Source organism: Diadema antillarum, unplaced genomic scaffold (assembly GCF_040938485.1).
Source record: "Diadema antillarum isolate AM-2024a unplaced genomic scaffold, OU_Dant_1.0 scf00000029, whole genome shotgun sequence".
In the NCBI taxonomy this organism is placed as follows: Eukaryota; Metazoa; Echinodermata; class Echinoidea; order Diadematoida; family Diadematidae; genus Diadema; species Diadema antillarum.
The window spans coordinates 4,151,474-4,172,101 of record NW_027270918.1 but is presented as its reverse complement, the minus strand read 5'-3'; the positions used below and the strand labels follow the sequence as shown (position 1 = coordinate 4,172,101).

The 20,628-nt window shown below is 39.3% G+C and overlaps 1 protein-coding gene and 1 long non-coding RNA gene across 3 annotated transcripts; one reads left to right on the top strand and one right to left on the bottom strand.

Moving 5' to 3' along the window:
* Positions 1–16,610: 16,610 nt before the first annotated feature.
* Positions 16,611–19,364, bottom strand: LOC139738313 (uncharacterized). Of its 2 annotated transcripts, none has more exons than XR_011711434.1 (3): positions 19,241–19,364; positions 17,464–17,692; positions 16,611–16,793 (listed from the first exon to the last, which is right to left on the bottom strand). It is a non-coding gene; the product is annotated as an uncharacterized lncRNA (long non-coding RNA). The 2 variants fall into 2 exon arrangements; XR_011711435.1 differs by having other exon boundaries at positions 17,480–17,692.
* On the top strand, positions 17,591–19,840 carry LOC139738302 (uncharacterized). Its single transcript, XM_071648946.1, has 2 exons — positions 17,591–17,701; positions 19,199–19,840. Exons 1-2 carry the CDS (start codon positions 17,591–17,593, stop codon positions 19,571–19,573), a joined length of 486 nt encoding a protein of 161 aa, XP_071505047.1. The 3' UTR covers positions 19,574–19,840.
* The last annotated feature ends 788 nt before the right edge of the window (positions 19,841–20,628 follow it).

The following is a 20,628-nucleotide window of genomic DNA, read 5'->3' as shown; positions in this document are numbered from 1 at the left end:
GTTTAGCGAGGTGCATGTAACAACATGGGCAAAGAGTGTGTTGCCATGGTAACAACACATTATGATATCCTCCAAAGAACAAACAAAAGAGGAGAAAAATCAAAGTTCAAGACCAGTGGGTCAGGTTACTTGCGAATCAAACTATTTGAGACTTTCAGCGATTCGAGAGGATGTTGGCACACAATGACAGAATACATATACTTGCAAAAATGTGTGGAATATTAAAGTCCATACACTTGTCACAGTTATAAGTTTCAATTGTATTGTCATGTTGGAATAGGTGGTGATGTCTTTACCTACTACTACAAGTTTTTGTATTGATCTTCAAAAACGTGATGTGATAACTTCATTTTGCCTTCATAACAACATTGCACACACCTGTCAACGGAATAGTAGTACCAAAAACACTAACCTGTTCCACAGGTTCGGTGTTGCCACGCTTGACAGATGTCACATTGGAGAGCATGCTGTCTCGATGTCACTTCCTTTCGGCATCGCAGGCAGGGAAACTGGACTGGGCCTGGATCCAGACGTCGAATTCCACGGGTGTTAACAGGCATCAGGAAGGTGATCGAAAGAACAAACGATGTAAACAAACAGAAGTAGAAGTCGGAGTGGATCGAGATATTAAGTCGCAAATTGGAAGAGCTATCGAGAGAACGGTGAATATCAGGAATGTAATGATCTTGTGGAATATTTCTCGTCCATATATAGGCCCTCGAAACCTGAACTATTGTCCGCATCCCATGCACACCTTTGAATAGGAAAACTGTCTTCACCCACTTTGAGGATCACATTAACTGACAATTACAATGATCACTCCTTGTTACGGGCGAGTTGAGAAGTCGGCGGGGGTATCTCGTTCTATTGTTACGCTTCCATTGTTGGGGCTGTCGGATTGAAGCGCCGACACCGTAGCGACGCTGGTGATTGGCTAGACTTATGGCCTAACTAGTGGCCAATCAGAATCCGGCGTCTTAATCTTGTCCGGCTTTATCGGTGTTGCAGCCGAAAGTGATTTAACCCTCGTATTGTTTGAAAGCGGCTCTTTATTTGAACTTATAAATCTGCTGATGACTGAAGACAAGTCACTTTGCGTGATTTCAGGGAATGTGTCAATCACTTTCGGCTACAACTCGTGAGAGAGACAAGACCATATTGATGGCCAAATTCTATGAACCTTCGGGACATACGAGAAGGGCCTATTGAAGTACCTCTTCCCTCTTCCAATATTTCTCTTCGTTTTGATTATTTGTTCCGACAAATGATTGCAGGGCAGTACACGCATGATTTACTGTTAAAACACATTTCTTTTCTACTACGTCTGTCCATTCTGTACCTGTAAACGGCGCTCAAAAGATAGTATCAACTGGGGTTGGGGGGCTACAATAGTTGATGGCGATATTGGTGAGAATTTGGACGAAGGGATGTTATGTATCATTTTGTAGATATTATTTTTGATGTAGACTGACGGGATCATGCAACAACGGCGGTAACAATGAAACACACTACACATTATCATAGTGTTTGTTGTAAAACGTCATCACGCACTGATGTGGTCGCGTAACTCAGAGTTGGAATAAAGGATATGTGCATATTTTTTTTTTCTAGGTAGGGTTCCAGTAGGATGATGTAGTGTACCACACTGAATCTGTGTATTTCTGTCAGTTACCATTGTCGAATTGCTCATAATTGTGACCTGACTCGCGTTACTCTGCTTCTCGGGTTTAAACGCGCAACCCCTGGAGGTATGAGGAGTAGGCATAGGCTCCCTACAAAGAAGTACATCGTGTACGTGAAATTGCCATTACAGCAGAACTGTTTTTTCGTTCTGTAGTTTTTTTCGTTGAGCAGTTTTTTTTTGTTTTTGTTCATTGATAGCGATATTCTGATACCATATGGTCAGACAATATATAAAAATGAATGTACATTGTATATTCATTTCCTGTAAGGGCCATGACTAAACAAACAAGCGTGTTTACCCACGAGTGAAAGTTCATTTTCCATTCGGATTGTGCCATCAAAAAGTTAATTCTTGTCGGATAGTGTGAGGCATAAATATATTGCGAATGAACATATCTGTTGCAGAACTCGTACAGTATAAAGTGTAAAAGTAACATTTCAACGAGGAGTTACTGGGTGTTTATGCTCATGTATGGGTGCTCGTTTGGCTGATGATTGGAGCCAATCCTACGTCTGCGCTCAATCACTGTCTACAAGACAACTTCATGTAGCAGCATGAAATGGCATGAGTGGTTTCATAATTCATGTATGTAGGTCCTATTGCCCTGCCCCCCCCCCCCCGATCTCCGCCTGAGATCGCACTATCGCCATGGAAATTGGCGCAAACATTACTTGCAGCGTGGATACCGTCGAAATAAAAAGGAAAAGTAAAATGTGTTGGTTTTTTTTTAATGTTCTATAAAACATGACTGTACGTTTTCCGGCCAGATTTCATAAGATTTGCACGCCTAAAGACGCCGTCATTCAACTAGCGAATTTGAATGATCATTGAAATCAACATTCGAAAGGCCAAATATAGTACATTCAATTTCATTTCAACAGCATACATCTCCATACATCTTTTTTTTTCACATGAAAGTGTGAAAGCGCGTTCAAATTGAAATTGCATATTGCTTATATTTATTTACAGTGTCTGTACCTATATATATATATATATATATATATATATATATATATATCCATACGTGTGTGTGTGTGTGTGTGTGTGTGTATGTGTAGATCCTTACTGAAATTTACTGTTTATATAGGACTTCTTGATAGACGCCCCATTATATATCGTCAAACAGTGAAAATGGGAATGTAACGCTTAATGCAGTATTGATCGCAAACAGCAGAGCTTGTTGATATTGATTCAATTTCAATGCTTACAGTTCGAAGTTCTGTTTCTGTAAATTATTCACTGTATTGGCGCTCGGGACGCTTTATCCCTTTGGCGTAAAATTGAATTCCACTTTGCGTCGTTAAATGGAATTAATTTTCCTCTAAATCAAATGAAGTTGAATCTGAAGTGAATGACTTCAAAAGAATTTGAATGGAAAAAAAGGATCAAAGTGAACCGTGAGAGCAGAGCCTTGACAAAAATCGCTGGAATTTGAACGCCTTCGAGTGCAAATCTGATGAAAGTTGGCGGGAAAACGTATAAAACAATACAATAATAAAATGTACGGACAATGCGCGTGGAAGCAAACAAGCTTTTAATCTGAAGTTAATTGTTTCTAACGATATTCATTGCAATTTGAAGTAGGAATGTTGTTTGTTGTTCTTATATATATATATTTGGCGTAAATGGGCATAGACAGACGTGACCACTCAACAAAACGACAACTTGGATCACACACACATAATTATATACGCACTACAAACATTTATGTGCAAAACGGGCTGCAGTGCCTCATGCACCAGTAATTTACGTAGTGAACTACATGAATTAGTACTGGAGGCCTATACCGATTCCCAATTAACTCTTCTTGTCAAGATTAAACCATTTCTAAAGGACCATTGAATAGTGAGAACGCCTCTCCAAAAGAGTGTGCCCTGCTAAATCGGAACTATGAAGTGGTGATGAGGTTATCGAAAGACTTTATTCTGATTTTCCAGATCTGTTTGTTTGTTAATAGCCCCGAGAAATAGCCACGCGTGCACTGACGTGGTCACGTATTTGAATGAAGATCAGATGAACCGCAAATTACCACTACGACCCTTTGTTGCGACGAGTAAGAAGTCGGCTGGGGCGTCTTGTTCTATTGTTATACCCTTCCATGATTGGAGCTGTCGGCGAAGCGCCGACACCGTAGCGACGCTGATGATTGGCTATAGGCTTATGGCCTAACTAGTGGCCAATCAGAATCGTCACACGTCCTAATCCTGTCCGGCTTTATCGGTGTTTCAGCCGAAAGTGATCAACAATAGGGCCCTATACGTGTATTGTGTTTGGAAACAGCTCTTTACAAAGTTACAAATTCATCCATGACTTATGACAGGTGGCTTTGCGTCACCTTGAGACTGTGTCAATCACTAAGTCTTTCCTGCATGTAACAAGTGCTTCGAAATGAGCCATATTAACGACCAAATTCAGTGACGTGATGAGATGTCATATCTATTGTATCTATTAGCATTTTTCTTCACTCACCGATCTGATATACTGATTTAATTGCAGTACATTTCTTGGAATTATGAAAACACTCCTCCCCATTCATGCTGCTACATCATGTCTTTCAGTTATCAAAGATGAAGTCGCACATGCCCTAGCTGTTCTTCAAATATTTCTCATCGTCCACCTGTGATCCAATAAAAGCTGATACAAAAGTGATGTAGTACACAAATGAAATATTGTTAAAGCATTTACCCCATCCGTTCAACTTGTTGCATTTGTTTTTGCATCGTAATTCCAACCACACCGTTTTGATTTTGCAGGGTAATCTACCGTAGAAGCAAAAAGAAAAAGGAAAATGTGTTTTTATGGTCTATAATAGCACGACTGTAGGTTTTTCGGCCAAATTTCATCTGATTTGCACACCTAACGACGCCATCATTCAACTTTGAGCGTATTTCAATGATCACCTGAATCAACATTTGAAAGGCCAAATATAGCACATTCAATTTCGTTTTATCAGCATACATTTCCATATATCTTTTTCTCATTAACGCTTAAAAGCGCGCTCAAATTAAAATTACATTAGAAACGCGTCAAACTTTTTATGACGAACACCAATAGCATCACTGAGCAGAGGTTCTTCGTTACTGCTATTATTCCGTGTAGCAGATCATTGTATTGCTAAAAAATGCCATCTTATTTTACTTTGATATGTGAATTTTGACTGATATTACATTTTCAATCTTCGACAAACCTTCATTAAAAGGAATAACATGTGATATATATATATATATATATATATATATATATATATATACATACATACATGTATATATATATATATATATATACGCATAAACATCATCTAGCCTACAAACACTTCGCACAACTTTATGGCTGCGCGGGGAAAGGTTCCATAAAATGAAAATAGTAGGCAGGACTGTAGTTGGTGAAACATTTGACAAGCAAGATTATTATATGTAATTACAGATGCATACTCTTATAAAGAAAACACACATTACACTCCTGGATCGAGCAACAGAGGAAGGGGTTTTCCTTTCTTTTTCTTTCTAAATTTTAATTAATCGATGAAGGACTCCCAAGGGTGAAAAAATTAATGTACATAATGGATCTGATGGAAGTGTAAAATTTGAAACATGAATATTCGGTTCTTCCTACTTCGACTGGTGTGGGGAATGAAGTTAAATTAGAAGATTCGGCATATCCACGCTTATATACATGTATATATATATATATATATATATATATATATATATATATAATTATAAGGTGTGGGTAGATCCTTACTGAAATCAACTGTTTAAATACATGGATAAAGACGAGTTACATAATAGTCAAATAATTCAAACAGTAAAAATGGAAATTTGACGCTAAATGCAGTATTGATCATAGCACAGCGTGCTCATGTTGATTCACTGTCAATGCTTACAGTTTGAAGTTTTGTTCCTGAAAATGAATTGATATTGGCGCTTGGCACGAAATTGCAAACCGTGTTTCAGCGCAACATGTACCGCTAATTTGAATAATAAGCTAGCACTGCATACTGATTCCCTAGTCTTCTTGTCAAGATTGTACTCATTTCTGACGCACCATTGAATAGTGAGAATTCCTCTAAAAAAGTGTGCTTATATTGAATTCGAACTATATGAAGCTATGATGAGGTTATCGAGATCTGTTTGTTCCAGATCTGTTTGTGCTTCAAATCAAAGATCTATAAGATGTAAACTTATCTAAACACCCAGGGCAACGCAGAAGGATTTTAGCATTGCATTTTTTTAAACATGTATATATTTTGAATTTTTATGGCAGCTCGAGTTTCATGAGGCTATCTTCTACTTCTTCCTCCTCCTCCTTTACTGTACACGAAGAACCTCCTAAGAGTATACCCGAATGTGCAAGTATACTTCTAGGAGGTTCTGCACAGTAAAGGAAGAAGAAGAAGGAGATAAAGAAGAAGGAGAAGAATAGCCCCGGAAAATAGCCACGCGTGCACTGACGTGGTCGCGTATTTGAATGAAGATCAGATGAACCGCAAATTACTGCTACGACCCTTTGTTGGGACGAGTTAGGAGTGGGCTGGGGCGTCTCGTTCTATTGTATGGTATACGCTTCCATGATTAGAGCTGTTGGATTGAAGCGCCGACATCGTATAGCGAAGCTGATGATTGGCTAGACTTATGGCCTAACTAGTGGCCAATCAGAGTCATCACACGTCCTAATCCTGTCCGGCCATATCAGTGTTGCAGCCGAAAGTGATTAACTCCTATATTGTGTTCGAAAGCGGCTCTTTGCAAACTCACAATTTCATCGATGACTTATGACAGGTCGTTTTGCTTGACTCAAGAGACTGCATGTAAAAGTGCTTCGAAAAAGAGGCCATATTAATGACCAAATTCGGTGACATCATGAGATATTTTATATCTATTGTATATCCCTCTTCTAGTATTTTTCTTCACTCTCTGATCTGATAGACACTGGTTAATTGTACAACTATAATTATAAAAAACACCCATCTCCTTCATGCTAATATACACGTACTCTGTACTACATCCTGTCTTATAGTGATCAATGATTACATGCACACCGCACATGTCCTGTTCATCTAGGCTTCGTCATCCCGTGTTTCGATTAATGTTGATACACCATAGTATGGTAACACAGTTAAAAAAAGGAATTGCTATGAAGGCATTCGCCACCATCCACAATTCAACTTGTCTTTCTATCCGAAACCTAACCAGGCCGTCGTCTTCTTTTTCAGTTTCTTTTTTCGTTTTTTTCTTTGTTTTGTTTTGTTTTTGTTTTTTGTTTTGTGACCGGGGGAAGTGTTGAATCAACCAAGGAGAAGCTCCTTGAATGAACCCATAATTCCCTCTCCCATTCCCCGCTCCCGATGCCCGCCGTCGCTGGCACATCGCCATGGAAATTGACACAAACATTAATTTGTGGCGTTTCAACAAAACTGAAAGGAAGGGAAATGATAGTAAAATGTAGTACTTGAAGTTCTCCCTTATTTTTATGGTTTATAATAGTCAGTATGAGTAAAAGCATTATGATCTGCTCCAAATCAGAAAGTTGATGTTTGTGAGGATATTTATAAACTTTGACAAAGGTTTGTTTGTTTTTTTCCTTCATATCGACTTTTGCGTTGTAGTGGGCAGACAGACGTGACCATGCAACAACATCACATACACTTACACATCACAAACATCCATAATTTCAATGTTAGCCTTGTTGACGTTAGTCAGAACGATCAAAGATTGTACACTATTTACAATAGTGCTTACGTTTCCTATACAAGCATGTCATATACAAGGCTACTAGTTTTTTTTTTAACATAATATACTGTATACTGGTGCATTTATACTCTTCTCGACAAATACACTTGTAATATCATTTCTGACAGCTCGTTGAAAATTGTCAATGTCTCCCAGAAAAAAACAAAAACCAAAAAAACGAAAAACTTTGCCTGTACTTGCGTTACTACATGTGAAGCGCTGGTGAGGTTATCGAGAGATAGTTGTTTGTTTGTTTGTTTGTTTGTTTTTTGTCTGATTACCTATATCTATGTGTTGTAAATAACCCCGGGAAATAGTCATGCCCTGACGTCGTCACTTATTGGAATCAGCGACACTTTAAAGATTAGATGAATTGACAATAGGCCTACTGCTACTACAACTGTGCGACTCTTTGTTGCGCGAATATGTATATATATATATAAGCAATATGAAATTTCAATTTGAACACGCATTCACACTGTCCGTGCGGAAAACAAAAAAGACGTATGGAGATGTATGCTGATGAAATGAAATTGAATGTACTATATTTGGCCTTTCGAATGTTGATTTCAATGATCATTCAAATTCGCTAGTTGAATGATGGCGTCGTTAGGCGTGTAAATCTTATATGAAATCTGGCCGGAAAACGTAGTTATGTTATATAGAACATTAAAAAAACAACACATTTTACTTTTCCTTTTTATTTCGACGGCATCCACGCTGCAAGTAATGTTTGCGCCAATTTCCATGGCGATAGTGCGATCGCAGGCGGAGATCGGGGGGGGGGGGCAGGGCAATAGGACCTACATACATGAATTATAATACCACTCATGCCATTTCATGCTTCTACAAGTCATGAAGTTGTGTTGTAGACTGTGATTGAGCGCAGACTTTGTCCAAATTCTCATCAATATCGCCATCAACTATTGTAGCCCCCCCCCCAACCCCAGTTGATACTATCTTTTGAGCGCCGTTTACAGACAGAATGGACAGACGTAGTAGAAAAGAAATGTGTTTTAACATTAAATCATTCGTGTACTGCCCTACAATCATTTGTCGGAACAAATAATCAAAACGAAGAGAAATATTGAAAGAGGGAAGAGGTACTTCAATAGGCCCTTCTCGTATGTCACGAAGGTTCATAGAATTTGGCCATCAATATGGTAGTGTCTCACTCACGAGTTGTAGCCGAAAGTGATTGACACATTCCCTAAAATCACGCGAAGTGACTTGTCTTCAGTCATCAGCAGATTTATAAGTTCAAATAAAGAGCCGCTTTCAAACAATACGAGGGTTAAATCACTTTCGGCTGCAACACCGATAAAGCCGGACAAGATTAAGACGCCGGATTCTGATTGGCCACTAGTTAGGCCATAAGTCTAGCCAATCACCAGCGTCGCTACGGTGTCGGCGCTTCAATCCGACAGCCCCAACAATGGAAGCGTAACAATAGAACGAGATACCCCCGCCGACTTCTCAACTCGCCCGTAACAAGGAGTGATCATTGTAATTGTCGGTTAATGTGATCCTCAAAGTGGGTGAAGACAGTTTTCCTATTCAAAGGTGTGCATGGGATGCGGACAATAGTTCAGGTTTCGAGGGCCTATATATGGACGAGAAATATTCCACAAGATCATTACATTCCTGATATTCACCGTTCTCTCGATAGCTCTTCCAATTTGCGACTTAATATCTCGATCCACTCCGACTTCTACTTCTGTTTGTTTACATCGTTTGTTCTTTCGATCACCTTCCTGATGCCTGTTAACACCCGTGGAATTCGACGTCTGGATCCAGGCCCAGTCCAGTTTCCCTGCCTGCGATGCCGAAAGGAAGTGACATCGAGACAGCATGCTCTCCAATGTGACATCTGTCAAGCGTGGCAACACCGAACCTGTGGAACAGGTTAGTGTTTTTGGTACTACTATTCCGTTGACAGGTGTGTGCAATGTTGTTATGAAGGCAAAATGAAGTTATCACATCACGTTTTTGAAGATCAATACAAAAACTTGTAGTAGTAGGTAAAGACATCACCACCTATTCCAACATGACAATACAATTGAAACTTATAACTGTGACAAGTGTATGGACTTTAATATTCCACACATTTTTGCAAGTATATGTATTCTGTTATTGTGTGCCAACATCCTCTCGAATCGCTGAAAGTCTCAAATAGTTTGATTCGCAAGTAACCTGACCCACTGGTCTTGAACTTTGATTTTTCTCCTCTTTTGTTTGTTCTTTGGAGGGTATCATAATGTGTTGTTACCATGGCAACACACTCTTTGCCCATGTTGTTACATGCACCTCGCTAAACTCTGTGTCTGTGTGTGTGTGTCTCTGTCCGTGTGTCTGTCTGTCTGCAAAATATTTGAAACGCTTGAAGAGTTTGTTTGCAGAAACCGATAAGTCCATATTTGCCAAATGGAGATACATGTATTTGCGATTAAAGGTCAAGAAAAATAAAGAGAATGATAAGAAAAATGATTAAGAAAATGCCGTGACCATCATTTATAAGGAATTACATGTATAGGTTTTCCCATCCATTTTTGCACTTTTGTCGTTCAATTTCAAAAATTTATTATTGAATTTTGTCCCGAAAAGCACATGCAACACAAATCCTAACTTCAATTTCATCAATTGTCATCGCAATTCCTTTTTCGTCAAACATTTTTGAAGACATAGCATTCCCAATCATCAACTGTCATTCAAATTCATCCCTCTCGCTGGCGGATCGCAGAATGTGAAGATCAAATTCGTCTTTGTTCACACAATTTCATGAATTTGTCATTCAAATTAGTCAGATGTTTTTGATTCTTTGCTTTGAGGATGAACAAAGTTTAAGCCGACAAATTTTTACTTTCTCTCATTATGCATGAAGCAAACTTTAAATTTTGTACCCTGGAAAGCAGCAAACATAATTATGTTATCCATTCTTTGACATGAAACAGGCTACAATTCTACACTTCAAATTTTGTCTTTAATCACGTTTGCCTACAAATCATTTGTCATTGTTTTCGTATGCGAGACAGTACGTATGTTTGTATCAGTGTGTACTGGCATTGCTTGTGCGTGTGCAGAGCTACCAAGTCTCACGCATTCTGCGTGAGACTCAAGCATTTAGGGACCGTCTCACGATCTCACGCATAGCACCCATTTCTCTCACGCATCGGGCAAAGTCTGCAACTTGGGCCTATAATAAGGCGCATAGCTCAAAAGATTAGAGTGATAGTTGCAATTGAAGGTAGATTATTTTCCTTTTGTCTTTCAAAATAAGTACAGAGATATATGCACCTGATCGCACCACTAAGAGCCAAGAATTGAAAAAGCTCCTTACCGTGGGAGGCCACAGGGGGGGAAAACCCCTCCAACACCCTCGCTCGCGTGCACATTCGCTCGCCGAGATGCCGAGTCATGAAAATCTCACTCATAAAAATTTTTTTGAACTTGGCATCCCTGCGTGTGTCTGTATCTGTGTGTGTGTGTGGGGGGGGGGGGGCACTTGTGTGTATGTTAACTCCTGAATGTTACAGAATACATACATGAATGACTTGAAAATCACGCTGGATAGATGGACTTTCTGCTGATGTTGACGTCTTACAAATTTATTTGTTGTTAATGTGTCCAGCAAATTTTGTTTCGATTATCCCAAATTACACGTTGGAAATGCACTGTTATCATGGCAATGTATTTTTCGTCTCTCTTGGCAAATGGGGATTGCACAAGTGTAAATTGAACTCTACAGCAAAATCTTGTCCTGCAAACTTGCAAGTACTTCCAATCTTTTATTTTGAAGGCATGTTACAAACATTAGATTATGAAATATGAAATATGATAAAATATCGTGTCTGCAATTATTATGAGTGCAAATATTCCTCAGAATCAGAAAATGAGTAGTCATATCTGCAAGTAAATGTAGTTTCATGCACAAATCTTACCCTTGATTTTGCGAGTCGCAATCTTCTATTGCCATGAAAACATACTTTCTGAACCGGTTGCTATGAGCTGCATTCAAAACTTCTTATCTGGTTATCCATGTGTGCCAGTATTCTTGTGACTTGCTTGAAAACGAGCGGTGTGACCATGAAAATCTGGGAGAATAGATAGGTTCCCAAACCATACATCTGATATTGCTGGTAATAACACACTATTCCCATGGTTTCATAGCTTCCGAAATTGTTGGAAAGTGTGCTTTACTACATCCGTAAAGATTATTTGTCCATCGTACAGCTGTTAACTTGAAGAAATTTGTCAAATTTGTTAGAACAAATGCAAAAGTGAACCAATACCTGTAGATTATTCTGCAAGCATTTTTCTTGATTTTGAGGGCCACAATGTGATATAACCAAGGAAACACATTTCCCAATAACATTGACAAACATGCCTAGCACAACTTTGCATTTTCTCCCATACACTGTGTATGCAAATATTTTTGAACATATAAACTGGAGAAGAGGTTGGATGTGTTGGGCCTTTCAAATGGTATTGAAGACCTCAATGTGCAGCTACCTTTCAAATAATCTTGAGAAATGAATCCAGAAGAAAAAAGAGCTCCTATAAGATTCAATGTCAAGCAATAAACCTATAAATTACTGAAAAGCTGGAGTAATTTTCATGCACGAGAATATTGAACAATATCCACTACCAAATTTTCAGATTATGATGGTCAAAATTTATTATTTCCCTTGCAGTGTGGCATGATTCAGAACACGCTGTGTGCAATCTTACATTGACCTTGAACCAGATGACAAACTTTGTTTTGATGGCTTGTAGACTGGAGTAGTTTTGATCAGCATGCCTTCTACTTGACATTTATCATGTGAAGAGAATAAGTTTGTATTGGTTTAAAAACTGATTATGGGAGTACTGATGGTACCAGTCTCATGTGTCCAGTTTCTGAAGGTTGATTGCTCAAATACCAAGATTAATTTGAATTCACAAGATTTACAACAAAGTGACAGTCCAACCACTAGACTCAGAGCAAATCTTGCATATCCCCTTACACAGTTTTTGTGGAAGGGATATGCAAGAGTGGTTTCTCATGAAATTTTGTCACAAATCACAGTGGTAACAAATGCAATTATAATGAAATTCTGGTTATAACAAAGTGAAAATTCAGACCATAACAATATCCAATTTTTGCATCTTATTGTTTAATTATTCATTAATAATAACACATAAATATGAAAGGAGATAACTACCAGTCTCAAGAACTTCATTATAACGGGAGTCCACTGTTATACTGATTCAAATGTGGTTCACATATCCATCAATTGGTTTGCATATCAGTGTTGATCTGCTTGGGAAATAGTCCAGTGACAACTGCACAGTTATGTCGAGTCTGCAGTGGAGTGAGACTGACTTTTTTCTCCCACATCCTCCCTTCTTCCAACAGGAGTCACACTTGGGGAATATAGGCGAGCAGTGTCACATGGCATCGACTGGAACTGCGATGGCTGTCTTGCTGACCAGGTACTTGTCTTGAAGTGTGACACATTCACATCGTTAAAGATTATGTTGTGTATTGAGCCCTTTATTGGAGACAACTGAGAATCGATGAGAATGAAGGATGGAAGTAGGGCCAGAATGCATTGGGATGATACTGTGACTAAAATGCTGCATTTGATGTTTTCATATCATTGGTGGTACTTTTAAAAGCCTTTCTATATGAGTGTGGGACACATTTCCTCATGAAGTGTTTGAACATGGCCAACAACTCCTATTCAAAACATTGTTTCAGGGACTTGCAATGTGACTGCCTAATCATTTGTCCTGTGAAGTTAGCGATGGTTGCCACACAACTACCCAAACAAATCTAAAACTTGTGAACAGTGAGCAAAGACACAAGTATGGAAAAGAAGCAAACAAACACAGAAATTAAAAAAGAAACACATAAACAGATATGATATGCATGGTTTGTCATTTTTCTGAACCCCCCCCCCCACACTTGCTCTCTGTCCTATCTCTTTAGCCCCAGCCTGTTGGAGAGAGTACGAGGATCTCTGAAGCCGTGGATGACGACATTGAGCAGCAATCAGCCCTGAGGGACGAGACGTCGGTGCATCAGGCGGATGCAGTTCCCCAGGAGCCTGACGGAGCAGAGACGTCTGCTGAGCACGACGACGAGAGTGACGGCAACAGTACCAGTGACCACATGGAGGAGGAATCCTCATCTGATGTCGACGAGCCTGAGCCTGTTACGTACCAGGAGATCAGGAGAGGGTCTCAACGGGGACATCACAAGCTGGTTGACAGCCGAGGATACACCTACGGAGTCAGGAGCAGAGGACAGAACAGCATAATATGGAGGTAACAATGTGTGATGGACGTAGATGTCATAGAGTACATGATAAATACATTTGTGGTATCAAAGATCCCATGCTTACAGTGTTTCTTAATCAGTTGAAACACAGAAATCAGACGTTTTTTAATACCCAAATGTAGTACAATAAATCTGGCATGGTAACAACAATGAAAAAGTGCGAACAGAAGGTTGCGTTTGGTTGCATGCAAACTATGATTCATCCAAATGTGAGCAGTTTAAGAGCACAACTAGATAATGAATTTGGGTATAAAGAGGTTGAACCTAACAAAGTCATTGATTGAACTGATTTATTCAAATGTGAGTAGTTTAAGAGCACTGTAAGTGCAGACAGGAATCACAACTAGATAATGAATTTGGGTGTAAAATGGTTGAACCAAACAAAGTCATTGATTGAACTGATTTATTCAAATGTGAGTAGTTTAAGAGCACTGTAAGTGCAGACAGGAATCACAACTAGATAATGAATTTGAGTGGAAAAAGTTGAACCAAAGGAAGTCATTGATTGAACTGATTTTTTTAATAATTTTTTTATTCACGTTCCATATTCCACATTTCGTACAAGTTTTATATTCCATTTGATTTGAAGCAGAAATGTTTTTCACACAATGGTCAGTTTGAACCAATAATGCACAAATGCATAAGGACATATAATTAACGTGTAATATGAGGAACCCACTCAAAAGCAAAGCATGTAGGGTGTGGGTTCCAAAAATATAACATAGGGTTTTAGTACAGTATATCAAAGTCAGAAGTGACGTAACATGCAAAATTCAAAATATCGAGAATATTACAATGTTTACGGGATGTACAAAGTATAGTATATAATGTTTTATGATTAACTTATGGTATAAATGCTTAAAAAAGTGGCAAGTTAATCAAACTGGTGAGGTCATCCGAGCGAGGCATCATTTAAGTATATGCAAAAAAAAATCAAGCGATTACGGCAAAATAATTACACATAGGATTTTAGAAAATTGGCTTTGAAGTGATGAGAAGGTTTATTAGAAATTTATTGAAGTGATGAGAAGGTTATGCTTTGCTTTTTTCAAGCAGGGCAACAGACTAAATACAAAATTAACAAAATGAGCAGTAGTCTTGTAGTGTGCCTTTAATTATCCCACATGAGGTCATGATTTCATTGTAAAGCTGTAAATTGTATTATGCCAAGTATTGGTGACTGATGCATGCATGTTCGTACTTGTGTCCATTGTTCTTTCATTAGGTGTTCTGTTAGGAACAGACAGCTGACCTGCATGGCAACGGTCAGGCAGCAAGGAGGAACTTACCAGGCCGGCCCTCGTCCCCATCTGCATCAGCCGACTCCCGGTGAGCTACATGGTCTGATCCTTCGCAAGCAGCTGAAGAGAGAGGCAAAGCGACATCCGTTCAGATCGGGGGCAGCCATAGCCGAGGACGTCCTTCTCAGCCGCGGTGTCAACATGCACTCTGCGAAACCTGACAGCATGACCAGACTGGCCAACCGTTTGCGGGCACAGCAACGTCCCAAGGAGCCGAGGAACCTGCATTTCGACCTACAGGACAGCTTTGTTCCCGAAGGTGAGAAATGGAAGGGAATAGGTTTCAGTACAAATGGAAAGCTCTGCAATTGTGTCACCATGTATAAGAACTGTTTTACTGTAATTATTCATGACTATATGGCATTGGCCTGAAGATGGAAGATATAACATATCCAACATTAAGGTGCTGCAGATCGTATGAATGTGCAGCTTTTGAATTCTATAGAATGTCACATTGTCTGAATAATGTGATATCACAGTCAAATGTACACTCTGTTTGCTGAGCCTCGAATGATTTTGCTTTGTCACCCCCCTCCCCTCCCCCCCCCCCCCCCCCCTCACCACCACCACACAAAGTTATTGCCAATTATACAAACACTTATCAATTCACTGGTTTTTCTTCATTGACTTATTTGTTCATACAGACTTCCTGGTGGCTGATCTGCGGTCACACCATCGGAGGACACTGGTCCTGGCGACACCGGACCAGTTGCGAGTCCTCGCCAGGGCCAGGACATGGTACATGGATGGGACATTCAAGGTACTTTAATTATAAAGAACATGTCAGTATTCTATTGCAAGGCAAAGATTGTGAACTTACGACAAGAAGCAGTACAATCAAAAGTATCATGCCTTTATTATCTCCTCGGGTTATGTTTTAATTGGCATCGATTTGTCTATGTTCAAAATAACTCAAAATGATATAACAAATTATAACTCATAATAAAAATGTCTACGCTGCAATTTGAGAAGACATTGCCATATTGGAGTCAAGGTGCACATGAAAGAAATATGTGTACATTAGGCCTAACACTGCATATATTGAGCTTACATACTCTTTCAAGTTGAGTGTAGCTGGCAAACACTAATCATTGTGTAACATCATGTTGACGTTTGAGGCCATTATCCTCATCAAACAAATGCTCACGCTGATGGCCCCCTACATTTCACTGTTAAATTTGTCTTTTGAACAGGATTACCTATTCATTGAATGCATGAAACACACCTACTCATAATCATTTTGTGTAACAAAGAAAGCAGTGCTGTCCATGTCAGTCAATCATTAACATGATTCAATAAACATTTTGTAGCTCCCTTTTTAGACAGCATGCAACTGGCTGTCTGCTATACTCATGTGTAAAAATAATCAATAGCATATCAATCACACACAAATGTATTTAGCCTTGGTCAAGTCTAATTAAAGCATAGCAAACCTGCAAATATATCACCCAGTGACGATGATCTACTTCCAGAGGACCAGATTGTAATCACATTTCTTTCCTTCTTCTCTATCTTGTTCTCCTTCTCCATCCTTCCCACTCCAGGTCGTCAGACAACCGATGTACCAGCTGCTCACGGTGCACGCATTCGTGAAGGAGGGGACCTGCTGCAAGCAGGTGCCTTTAGCGTATATCTTGATGTGTGGTAAGCGGTCAGGAGAATACATCGCGGCACTTCGTGCACTGAAGGAGGCTATGCCACAGCCACCGAGCGTCAGGGAGGTCGTGGTGGACTTCGAGAAGGCCATCTGGAAGGCCCTGCCAAAAGTGTTTCCAGGGGTAATGAAAAACTCCTTTGTTCTAATAAAGTTATCAATATCTGAATTAGCCTCACGAAAACTTTTTCTAGTCTCAATGAGATCACAAGTGATACTGTCTACATATATCTCACAGGTTAACTGATAAGAAGACACGAAACATGACTGCCCAGGGCCCCATTTTATCAAATGATAAAATAATTTAAAATTTTCTTCCCACACAGGCTGCCATAGACTTACAGTTGAAATCAACTATCTAAATTATTTTAACTCTTCATAAAACAGTATCCAGGACTTATTGTTAGATTTGAACTGCTATATGATGGAACTCTTTTAGCAGCTATCTGTGTATTCATGCTAATAGCATGCTGTATGTGCCCTGGCAAAGTTTTCATAGCTACTCAGTGTGACAGATAAAAAAATTTGGCACACTTCCTCCAATAAACAGGCATTCTTGCTTTCATGTATTCAAATGACAATTTAAATGATTAATTGTGCTTGATTGGTGTCCACAACTTGATGTCTGGTGTAGCTTAAATATATCCAGTACACCCTTTATGTTTGTACTCAATACAACATTGCCATGGTTATTGCATTTTTCTGAAAAAAAAAGAAGACATTCTGTTTGAAAGGACATCAGAAATAATAAGAGTGAGTGAGATAATAATAACCATATACAACTTGTACTTGTCACATCTGCAGATTCGCATCCTGGGCTGTGTGTTCCATTGGAAGCAAGCGGTATGGCGGAAGCTGCAAAGAGTGGGCCTCGCAGATGCCTACACACGGGATGAGGAGATGCAACAACTGCTGAAGGAGATCATGGCCCTCCCTTTCCTGCCTGCGAACCAGATCCCCCCTGCGTTCCAGCAGTTACAGCAGCGCAACAACACTGCCAGACTGAATGAGGTAATGAAAGTGATGTTTTCAGGCTTTCAATGTGTCATATACAGACTAACAAATCAGGTGTTCAAATACATGCAAACGATACACTAACTGCCTTTACCAAGTTAAGTTTTTAAGCTCAATACGCAGGCACAAGGGAGGCACACATGTATGGCAAAAAAAAAAAGGAAGAAGAAAAAAAAAAGAAAATGTGAAATATGAAAACGGGAAATGTGACACAGATCTGAAACACTGATTTCTTTTCAATAAAATCAACCAAAATGCACTGCAAATTTTTCTTAAGTACTCAGTGTGACAGATGACAAAGTTTGGCACACTTCCTCCAATAAACAGGCATTCTTGCTTTGCATGCATTCAAATGGCAATTCAAATGATTAATTGTGCCTGATTGGTGTCCCCAGCTTGATGTCTGGTGTAGTTTAAATGTATCCAATGTACACTCTTTATGTTTGTACTATAGGCCTATACAATATTGCCGTGGCTATTGCATTTTTCTATTTAAAAAAAATAGACTATTCTGTTTGGAAACTTTATAAGCATTTAAGATACAAGGTAACATTTGGTATGTTTGAAGATATGTAGTAAATTTCTATGAAAAGCCTTTTGTGTTTGTTAGGAAAAATCTGAAAAAAAAATTCCATTGAATCTATTGTTTCATGCCTATATTGCTTGGAATTTGGCACATATGACCACTTTAGTAAAGATGAGCAAACTTCAACTTAAATCATTGTTGAGCAACGTGTTGCCATGGTAACAGCGTATTTGGAATGAAAATCATACAAATATACTGTGGGTTTAGCTAACTCCCCGAGTATGAGCATTTGGCTGACAATTTGGAAGATTTGACTGCTATAGTATGTACATGTGCAAATTTATTTTGATGTCATTGTTGGACAATGTGTTGCCGTGTAAACAGCATATTTTGAATGAAAATCATACAAAAAATACTGTGGATTCAGTTAAGTCCCTCAGTCTTTGAGCATGTGACTTGAAATTTGCCACATGCAACCGCTAGAGTACAAAGATGCACAATCTTTCATGATTGGTGAACAATGCATTGCCATGGAAGCAGTATATTTGGAAATTTGGAAATTATAGAAGGTGCCAATTTACGTACCTTACTCACTCAGGTTTTGAACACTTGACTGGAGATGGCAAATATGACTATTGTCAAACAAAATATACATTTGTTCAATGTTGAAAAAAAAAGCATTGCCGGGGATTTACTGCTTTAGTTTTTTGATAAGAAGCATTGGAAACAGAGTAAACATTGCAAGTTAAGTCAACTCCTTCAGTGTTTGGTTGGGGTATTAATCGAGTGATAGTTCCAGTTTCTTTTGATAAAAGAAAAATATATATAAAGTGGGGGAAGGCACCCCGTGTGCCCCCTCTGGATCTGCCACTGGAGGGGATGTGGAGGTACATATGGGACAAGGTACAATGAGAGCACTCAGCACAAAAAAATAAGTCTTTATCCGATCATTAATCTTTTCATTACAGGTCTACGAGTACATCCAAGACACATGGCTGGATGGCTCGTACCCGGCTGCATCTTGGTCTGTCTACGGCAGAGCGGTGAGGACGAACAATGACGTGGAGGGTTGGCACCATCGGCTCAACGGGAGGGCAGCAGGAAAGGCACTCGGTGTGTATGCACTGATGGCTCTTCTGAAACGGGAGGCAGACCTGGTGGACATGACAAGGCGTCTCATCAGCCTGCAGAAGCTCACAAAGCGCCAGAGGAGGGCAGCGACAACGGCTCAAGGACGTCTGTTCCGGCACTGGGATGACTTCGACCAAGGAAATGTCACCGCATCACAGCTGCTTCGGAGATGTTCCCACCTCTACGGAGCTGCACCACGGGGCACTGTCTGAGGAGCCTGCCTAGTAACACTGAACACTTCCAGACTTATAGACTTTGATGAGTCCTTCTTTCGTGCAATACAGTAAAAGGGTTGTTCCCTCCTGTGACATGTGACACATTGCAATTTCTGAGCTCTGTCCAGAGTTCACATTTTCATTTTTGTTTTTGTTATAAATCTGTCAAACCGATATGACAGCATGAGTGACAGCCAGAGAGATGACATGGTACAGTTTCACAGAAATATTTGTGATTAGGCGTCGTCTAAACACATTGGCATATAAATAACTTATGTGCAATACATTTGTCTGTGATACTTCACTTTAAAAGTGAGAGTCCCTGTTTATGTATATCATTCATTAAATCGATGAATTGATTGCAATTCTACTCTGATTAACTTGACTATTGGAGTGTGATTTTCCTTGTTTGTTGTCGTGTGATTTGTCTTTTAAATGTGAGTCTGAAGAGAATATATTTCATGCATACAGTCTTGAGGGTGAATGATGAAAAGAAGTACGAGTACTTGGTGCTGAGGTGTGAAGAATGGGCGTAACTGAGAAAATAATGCATGCTGTACACCCATCAAACAAAAACCTTCTATGATGTCTATATTGCCAACACCGACAAAGACTCAAGTTTTTAAGACAACAAATGTTGATATACTAGTAGCTGCCACCTCCATATTTCCATTTGTTTTCACATGATTCCCCTATAGTACCATGACAACACAGTGCAATACAGTTAAAAGTCAAAAGTAAACAGTGTGATAATACCTGTGAGAGATACATATACAAAGGGAGAAAACTGGTCTCCATACATGTACATAGTCATGATTCATAAAATGACAGAAAAATTAGCTTATGTATTTGTAATGTGGAAAAGTACAAAACAACAACAACAAACACATCCACTTAGGCAATTGTGTGTGTGTGTGTGTGTGTGAGAGGAAGTACTATAATTATTTATTTTCTACTTTTTCTGGCATGTGGCTGTTAGTGTGTTTTCTGTGAAATCCAAATATGACCTCATTAGACTCAATGACAGATGAAAGCCTGAAAAAAAACCCATA

Bases quoted from the DNA above. Each gene is read 5' to 3' on its own strand.
- LOC139738302 (XM_071648946.1), top strand. From the start codon at position 17,591: ATGCAACAACTGCTGAAGGAGATCATGGCCCTCCCTTTCCTGCCTGCG. The intron at 17,702-19,198 runs GTAATGAAAGTG...TTTTCATTACAG, and splicing joins ACACTGCCAGACTGAATGAG to GTCTACGAGTACATCCAAGA.